The following is a 9,388-nucleotide window of genomic DNA, read 5'->3' as shown; positions in this document are numbered from 1 at the left end:
TGGAAAACACTTTGAATGATTTGTATTGAAATTGTGCACCTGTGACCTTAATGTAAGCACGGCAGGCATCATGGAATTCGAATTGTTTGCTTGGAAATTGCAGATCTCATGGTGGTCTTGTGATGCATAGTTTGTAAAGCACGGAACTTGTACGCCCCCAGCAAGTGATTATCACACTGCTGGAGGGTATAGAAAATGGTATATAAGTTGGAAGGAGTCTGAATAAAATTTGGCTTCAGTCCTGATCAGACTGTTCCCAGAAGAACTGCCTCCGAGTGGTCTCTTCTCGCTGTCCAGATTCTCTGGTGCGGGTCCTAACCCACCCTTGGTCAGTGCTGGTCACCGACAGTGGACTGTAATGGTATTTCTGAAACCTAACTCAGAAATTCTAGAACAAGTGTGGTCTCATTACAATCATATGAGGGTGGAAACCTAGACTCCCCACTAAGCATTTTTTGAAGGAGAGTATAAGGCTGAAGTCTTTTTTCATAGTGTTTGACTGGAATAGGGCGGTAGTTGTCTAAAAGTTTCTATCTGGAGAAAATAAGCAGACTTTTCTTGGGACTTTTTGATTGTTTGTTTGCATCTGTTGGCATTTCTGGTTTGGTGGCTTCTCTAGTACCCTGTCTAGGATATATTAACCAAAAACACAGAACTGACTGCTATACTCTTTTTTGGTCTCCCAGGTGGTCTGCCTTCTTCTTTCCAAATTTCAGAGTCTTATGTTGGTATATAAATAATGTTCAGAGTTTCAAGCTGGACATTATTGGAGAAATAGGGAGAAGTGTATTTATATTATCTTTTGCAAGAACCAGAAAGCATGCTTGGTAATTTTTGAATGGATATTAGACAATATGAATTTTGTGGGAGTTTTGCTGTTAATGTTTAATATTTCATTAAATGTTATTGGGATGTATTCTGAGATGAATTTAAGTGTCTGTGGATCAGTTTTATTCTTTGTAGTCTTGCTTTTAAGCTTCATTAGGATTATTCCAGAGAGGTCTTTGGTCTAGAGCTCATTTGACTCCATTCCTAATGTAACACCCTTTTTAGGAACTTACCTAATGCCCTGTGCATTAGGATGTCTTCTCATATTGGCTACTGGGAAAATGAATTATTCCTAGCCCTGCTTGAGCTTCAAAATTTGTTTTTCCTCCTCCTTATAGGGAGATCTTTCTCTGGCCTTGCATATATTCTTACACCCATGCACAAATCAGTTGTTAGCCAAAATCTCTAGGGGATCACACTTAAGAACTCTAGAGCAATCTCCTTCTGTTTGGTTCCCTCTTTGATATTTTCCTCCCACCCCAAAATCCTAGCCCCCCTTTCCTCCCTAAACTCTGCACCTGTCTCTTTAACTTTGCTAGGTCATGAGGGGTCTTGTTTGGGTTTCCTTTTTCTCTGCTGCAGCTTAAATTCTCTTCAGGCAGTAACCTGAAGTAACTGTAGGATTCATACTCTTTTGTTTCCCTGCCATCCATTTAAAAACTGTTGCATTATACATTTTGTCTGATTTTTCTTGTTTAAGGCAGAAGGTAACACTATCATGGTTGGAAGTAAAAGTCTTTCCTTGCTTTATTTGTGTTTTTATCTCAATGGCTTTAGGGAGCACCAATGATTTTGGTTACACGGAGGCATCATATAGTAGTGATGAAGTCTGGGCTTTAAGTGTACCCTCCATCCCTACCTGTGCACATTGTATTTGACAGATGATTTTTCATCCCCATCCCCTCAAATCTCCCCCTTCTGAGTCTTCAGTATTCATTATGCCATTTTTTAAGCCTTTGCAGTTTCTTAGTTTAGCTTCTACTTGTAAATGAGAACATGTGGTGTTTGGTTTTCTACTTCTGTGTTATTTCACTTAGGATGATGGTCTCCAATTCCATCAAAGTTGCTACAAAACACATTTAATTCCTTTTTGTGGCTGAATAATGTTCCATCATTATAGATATATATATATATACATATACATATATATTCACACACACACACATATATATACATACATATATATTCTCACATTTTCATTCACTGATCAGTTGGGCATTTTTGTTGATTCCACATCTTTGTAATTGTGAACCATGCTTCAATAAACATATGAGTGCAGGTGTCTTTTTTTGTATAATAACTTTTTTTGTATAACAACCTCTGTTCCTTTGGGTAGATACCAAGTAGTGGGATTGGTGGATGAAATGGTAGAACTACTTTTAGTTCTTTGAGAAATACGCATACCAATATCCCAAAAGATTGTACTAATTTATACTCCCATCAAAAAAGTAAAATATCTCTACAAGGAGAGCTATAAAACACTGATGAAAGAATAAAGAACACATACAAATGGAGAAACATCCCATGCTCATGAATTGGAAGAATCAACATTGCTAAAATGACCATATTACCCAAAGTAACCAACAGATTCAATGCAATCTTTATCAAACTGTTGACATCCTTTTTCACAGAATTAAAAAAAAAATCCTAAAATTAATATGGAACAAAAAAGAGCCAGACATGCCAAAGCAACCTTAAGCAAAAAGAACAAAGCTGGAAGCATTACATTACTTGACTTCAAATTATACTACAAGGCTATAGTAACCAAAACAGCATGGTATTGATACAAGAACAGGCACATGTATCAATGGAAAGGAATAAAGAATCCAGAAAGAAATCCACATATCTACAACCAACTGATCTTTGACAAAGTAATTTAATATTTCATTAAATATTACTGGGATTTATTCTGGGATGAAATTAAGTATCTTTGAATCAGTTTTATTCTTTGTAGTCTTGCTTTTAAGTTTTGTTAGGGTTATTCCAGAGAGGTCAAAACATACACTGGGGAAAAAATACCCTGTTCAACAAATGGTGCTTGGTAAACGGAATGGCTTCATGCAGAAAAATGACACTTGATCCCTACCTATCTCTCACCATATACAAAAATTAACTCAAGATGGAAAAGACTTAAATGTCAAACCTGGAACCATAACAATCTTAAAAGAAAACCTAAGAAAAACTCTTTGGACATTGACCTAGGAAAATAATTTATGGCTAAGATCCAAAAAGCAAATGCAACAAAATAAAAATAAACAAATGGGACTTAATTAAACTAAAAAGCTTCTGCACAGAAAAAAAAAATCAATAGAATAAATGAGCAATCTACAGAATGGGAGAAGATATTCTCAAACTATACATCAGACAAAGGAACCAGAATCAAATATCTAGAATCTGCAAAAAAATCAGCAAAATCAGAAAAAATAGCCCCATTAAAGTGGGCAAATGACATGAACAGGCATCTCTCAAAAGAGGATATACTAATGGCCAACTAACATATGAAAAAGTGCTCAACATTACTAATCATCAGGGAAATGTAAATTAAAAACTTCCTTGCTTCTTGTACCATCACTTTTTTAAAAAATCTGGTTTCAATTTCCTCCAATTAACCTTTTGTTTCAATTATTTTTCATTTACTTATTGTGGGCTTACTGTTATCTATCTATGTAATTTATCATTATCTATCTATCCCGTATCTAATTTTGTTTGTGTTATTGTGTTGGTGACATTCTGTAAGTGTTTGATTGTCTGAAAATATCTTTATTAGGATACTAATCTTGAATGATATTTTAGGCAAGTGTAAATTCTAAGATTTCAATTATTTTACCTCAGCACTTTAAATCATTTTATCCCATAAAATTCTGTCATTAGTTCTTGCTAATGAGGTGTCTGCTGTCAGTCTAGCTAGTTTTTTTCTCTGTATGAATTTTTTAATCTTGTTTAATTGTTAGAAATTTTTTCTTCATTTTAATGTTTTACAGTTTCACTATCACAAATGTAGCTGTGGACTTTATTATACTTATTTTGTTCAGGACTTGTTTTTTTAATTTAAAGGACTCTTGTTTTTCTTTAATATTGTAAAATCCCCAATCAAGTTTTAAAATATTTGGCCTCCTCTTATTTTTTCTTTCTTTCTTCTAGTAGTCCCATTGAATATATTCTGAATTTTTTCATTCTATCTTCTATGTATCTCAATCTTTCTTTTCTTCATAGTTTTTCTACATCTTTAAAAAATATCTGAACTGCTTTTGTAGTTATTATTTCAAATTTAATTTTTAGTTCACCATTTGTATATTCAGCTGTTTCTAATCAGCCAGTTAACTCAGACATTTAGTAACTTTTTCACTTACAAAAGTTTTGTTTCTTTTCTCAAACTATTTCTTGTTTTAATAATTCCTGGTACTTTCATTATGGCTTCATTGCTTCTTTTGTATTCCTATGCATCTAAAAATAATATACGTATTTTATCACAATTTTCAGGTCCTATGAAATATATCTTTCTTATATATTATTGTTCCTTCTGTTACTTGTTATAGTTGATTATGAGATCATCTTCAGCAGATGTTGCTTTTCTGTGGAGTCTAGTATTCCTGTGGCTGCCTGTGTGTTCCTTCTGAATAGATTTTCAGCATAAGTTTCAGAGCATGGCATTTAGCGGGGTTACCAGTTATCAATTTATTTAGTTCAAATTTATTGTCTACTTCACCTGTAAATTCTTGCTGGTCTCTTGTCACTCTACATTTTATTCTGAATTATCTCTCTTCCACAGTTTTATAATGTATTGTGGGTTGAAAAATCAATAATTAAATCTTTGAGAAATCTATTAAAATGCAGTTTTTTTAGGGGAAATGCTTCTACTTTCTAAGGGACAGTCTTTACCTATTTACATGTCAATAGGTTTCAAAGAGTTAAATCTGAAATCTGAATTTTAATTCATTGACATGTCAGTGATTGAGAAATCATAGTGTTTTTATGTTATAAAAGACCGGACAGGTAATGTAATTATATAGTTTTTCGCCTTTACTTTGTGAATGTGAAAACTGAGATACAATGTGGTTGGCTTTGGTTACATAGTATCATAGCTGATCTATGTCCTAAAGTGGCAGTTCAAGTTATCTTTGGTTTTAATCATTATTCATTGACAGTCTTTTTTTTTTTTTTTTTTTGAGTTGGAGTCTCACTCTGTCTCCCAGACTGGAGTGCAGTGGCCGCTCCTGGCCACCGCAGCCTCGACCTGCTGGGCTCTGGCGATCCTTTCGCCTCAGCCTTCCAAGTATCTGGAACTGCAGGCGTGTGCTACCACACCCAGCTAATTTTTGATTTACTGTAGAGATGAGGTCTCGCCAAGTTGCCCAGGCGGGTCTCGAACCCGCGGGCTCCGGCAATCCACTCACCTCAGCCTCGCAAGGTGCGGTATTACAGGCTGAGCCACCGAGTCCAGCCATTGACAGTCTTATAATGACCCACCAGTGTGTTCAATCTCTTCCAGACTCACCTATCTTTATAATTTCTGTTGGTGATAAAATAATTATAAAATGTCACTTGCAAATATTTTCCCGACATTTAAAAATGAGAATTAGCTCCTCCTCCACCCCCTGGTCCAAAGAAGGAAGTACAGAAAGTAAAAATCCAGATTATTACTATTTTACTTCAGGATTTTCTGTCTAAAGTTTAGATCATGCTGTGTGTTGGAGCTCTAATAAAATCCCAAATAGTAATCATAGAGTTAGTACTTTGAACAATTTTTGAGATTTTTTTATTTTTAAAAATAAAATAGCATAACTGAAAAAGTTACTTCTTTTTCTTCTATCCTGTCAAATTTCTGTACTTTTTCCATTACTATAAAAATGTTACTTATTATGTGATGTCTTCTCCAACCTCCAAGACAGAGTTGATATGACATTCCTTTTTTATATTATAAAATTAAAGATGCTGATATTCCTAACAAAGTGACTGGAATGAATTAAGACACAACAAAGTGCTTGTTGAATAAGTAAGTGGGTGACTGATGAGAAATAGGAGATGAAAGAGCCAAAAACTTCTATGTGTGTAAACATATTGGAAACTTTTTAAATCATGTTTTTTTTAAATATATATATATATGCTAGAGGGCACCGAAAAAACCCAATTATTTTTTGGAAGGCAAGCCCCCTGTAGTACAGTCTTTCCCTGCGAGGTAAGTGTTATAGGAACCCATCGACATCAGTGCACCAGCTAGCATTGCTGTGAGAGGCTGCGTTTGGCTTCAGTGAATTATTTGTGGTGACTGTTTCAATGCATTTACCCACTTCATGATGGGTGATTTATGAGTGCAGCTGCCCACACTGCACTGAGCATTCAGCACTTTGTGACCAAAACCAGCATACTGTCTGTGCCCTACCCTCCCTGTTCACTCAATCGCATCCCGAGCAACCTTTTTATTTCCTCCAATGAAAAAATTTCTCAAAGAGAAACATTTTGCCAACGTGGAAGAGGTAAAACAAAAAAACAGCAGAAGCACTAAAAGGCATCCAAATAGACGAACTCAAAAACTGTTTTGAGCAGGGAAAAAAGCATCCCAGTAGGCGTATTACATTAAACAGAGTACTTTAAAGATGACCGAAGTTTAAATATGTAAAAATAAATATAAATTTTTTTACAAATAAATTCCAAGATCTTGGGTTCCCCCTTTTTTGACTACAAAATCAAAAAATGAAAAACTACTATATACTCCGGGGTGGTGCTTAGCCGGCGCCAGACCGACCCTCGACTTCGGAGAGGTAGTCCCGTTCCTCTGGGCGCTTCCTCTTCGCCTTCTTCGGCTCCTTCAGCCCCCTCGGCCTCCTTACCCTCCGCAGGAACCGGACTCCGGTGTATGCCCCACCCCTGAGCCCGCTAGAGGTATGTCCACCCCGGCTCGGCGGCGCCTCCTGCGGGACTTCAGGAGGCCGCAGGAGGATGCTCCAGCTGGAGTCAGCGGGGCTCCGTCCGAGAACAACATAACGGTTTGGAACGCGGTCATTTTGGGGCCTGAAGGGACCCCATTTGAGGATGGAACATTTAAACTCACGATAGAATTCACTGAGGAATATCCGAATAAACCACCTACAGTTAGATTTGTCTCTAAGATGTTTCATCCAAATGTCTATGCAGATGGTAGTATATGTCTGGACATTCTTCAGAACCGTTGGAGTCCAACTTATGACGTGTCTTCCATTTTAACATCCATACAGTCTCTATTGGATGAACCCAATCCCAATAGTCCAGCAAACAGCCAGGCTGCTCAGCTGTACCAGGAGAACAAGCGGGAATATGAAAAGCGTGTTTCTGCCATAGTAGAACAGAGCTGGCGTGATTGTTGACCCCAGGTACAGCAAAAGAAGAAGCTGACCATTAAGAAAAATATATATTGCTGTGTTTGTCACCTTCCTATTCCTCAGTGTCATTACATTTACTTTATTAAAAGCAAAATAGCTGTTGTGCTGTTTCCATCTTCCCTTGCCAAGGTTTTCCTATCCCTTCTACCCTCTCCTTGAACATCAAAAAACACCCTCTATGAAATCAAATGTACTGTACCTGGGTTACTTGCAAAAATTACTACTGCTCAATTCCTTTTCTGTTGTATCTCATTTGCAGCTTTCAGGCAGTTGTTTGTGTTACTGTACTTTACACTAAGCTTTTAACATTAATTGTTATACAAGTGGTCCTTGTGCATAGCTTGATGACCAGGATATTATTTTTAACAAAATGATTGCTGAAGTGTTTCATCCTGGCTGGTCTTTCACTTGCGTTGGATTTAGAAGTGAATATGTTTGGAATATGACCTACAGAAAACAGAAACAAATTCATGTAAACATAATGAAAGATAAACAGACTAAAAATCCTATGATACTAAGAGCTAAGCAATATGAATTACAAGACTGTATTTACTGGTAGGAAGGAGAATGCTGAAGGACTCAGCCAAAGGAGCACAGCAATTGTAACTGACACATCCTCTTTGCAAGATACTGACTGGACACAACCATGCTAAGTTTCAGAATACTGGTCTTCTGGGTTTTTGTTTTTTTAAAGAGGTGTGGGAGCAGAGGAGTGGAAACAATCATCAGTTTTTGAGCTAGGGAAAGTTGAAGATCCTTTAATCTTTTCAAAGGAGCAGTGCTGCCCTAGATGAACAAGCTTAATTCCCTCTTTCTGTTAAGAGTTTGAATTAATTCAAGGAAGGGAACATATCTGTGATGAACTGTTTCTCCTCAAATAATGAGTTACTGCTGCATGCTTTAGTTTCTTCTTCCCTTTCAGCATTATAAGAACCTTAAAGCCAACGTCTGCAATCTTTCTTTGGATATTTATACTTTTAGATATACAGTACCTTTAAGTAGCAGTGTGAGACAAGGCTTGTAAATGTTTTGTCTAATGTTCTATTGTCACCTTTATGCATTTATCACTCTTTCAAATCTAACTTTGCACAAGTAACCCATGTAAAAAATGTACATTTTTCAAAACTTGTAAATAAAAATAACCTTAAAATTTCAAAAAAAAAAAAAGAAAAAGAAAAACTACTATAGCAAAGATGCTTAAATTTGACTTTGACACAACTCATAATAAAAAATATATAATAAAAAACTTAAGTGAAAAATGTAAGACATGGCCATCAATACTTGAATGCATGAAATAGGTGCATATGCATAAAGCCTGACACTTGCAGACTGGCAGATCAAGCACATCAAGTATTTTATTTTATTTTATTTTATTTTAATTTTATTTTAAAGATGTGGGGCACAATTCAGGGTTAGGTATACAAGCGTTCATTATGCAGGCACCCTTGTTGATAGGGTGTACCTCTTCCTCCCCTGACAGTTTCCCTCAACTGCCAATCCCACCCTCCCTCCACTGGCAGCTTCCCAACTGCCAATCCCTTCCTTATAGTATTATGATAATTATTCAAGGTTCGCTTATAGTACTCTGTTCTTTGTTTCTATGATAGATTACTGAGTATGATAGACTCTAAATCCATCCAAGTTGCTGTGAAGTCCATATGTTTGTCCTTCTTTATGACTGCATAATATTCTATTGTGTATATGTACCACTTTTTAATAAAGCCAGTCCAGCTTCGATGGGCAGCATGTTTGGTTCCATGTTTTTTCCTATGTGAATAGAGCTGCAACAAATATGCATGTGCAGGTATCTTTTTTTATTGAATGATTTGAATTCCTCTGGGTATATTCCCAGTAGAGGATTGCTAGGTCATACGAAGATCAATTTCTAGTTCTTTCAGAAATCACCATAGTGACTTTCAAAGAAGTTGCACTAGTTTGCATTCCCACCTGCAGTGTAGAAGCGTTTCTCCGCATACTTAACAGCATCTGTTGTTTGTTTTATTAATGATGGACATTCTTACTGGGGTTAGGTGGTATCTTAATATAGTTTTGATTTGCATTTCTCTGATGATTAGTGAGGCTGAGCACCTTTTCATGTGTCTGTTGGCTGCCCATATATCTTATTTTTGAGAAGTCTTTTCATGTCTTTTGCCCACTTTTTTTTTTTTTTTTTGAGTTGGAGTCTCACTCCGTCGCCCAGACAG

At 36.3% G+C, this 9,388-nt stretch overlaps 1 protein-coding gene across 2 annotated transcripts; it reads left to right on the top strand.

The window, feature by feature from the left end:
• The first annotated feature begins 6,542 nt into the window (after window positions 1–6,542).
• Window positions 6,543–8,334, top strand: LOC103265984 (ubiquitin-conjugating enzyme E2 A-like). Of its 2 annotated transcripts, XM_021715298.1 has the most exons (2): window positions 6,711–6,858; window positions 6,949–8,334. In XM_021715298.1, exons 1-2 carry the CDS (start codon window positions 6,711–6,713, stop codon window positions 7,167–7,169), a joined length of 369 nt encoding a protein of 122 aa, XP_021570973.1. In that variant the 3' UTR covers window positions 7,170–8,334. The 2 variants fall into 2 exon arrangements, with proteins under 2 accessions (XP_021570972.1, XP_021570973.1); XM_021715297.1 differs by having other exon boundaries at window positions 6,543–8,334.
• Window positions 8,335–9,388: the final 1,054 nt, after the last annotated feature.

This window comes from Carlito syrichta, unplaced genomic scaffold (genome assembly GCF_000164805.1).
Source record: "Carlito syrichta isolate Samal-C Ts95f unplaced genomic scaffold, Tarsius_syrichta-2.0.1 Scaffold306966, whole genome shotgun sequence".
Lineage (NCBI taxonomy): Eukaryota > Metazoa > Chordata > Mammalia > Primates > Tarsiidae > Carlito > Carlito syrichta.
This window is presented reverse-complemented; position numbering and strand designations above follow the sequence as displayed.

Coding starts and splice junctions, on each gene's coding strand:
- LOC103265984 (XM_021715297.1), top strand. CDS start 6,711: ATGTCCACCCCGGCTCGGCGGCGCCTCCTGCGGGACTTCAGGAGGCCG.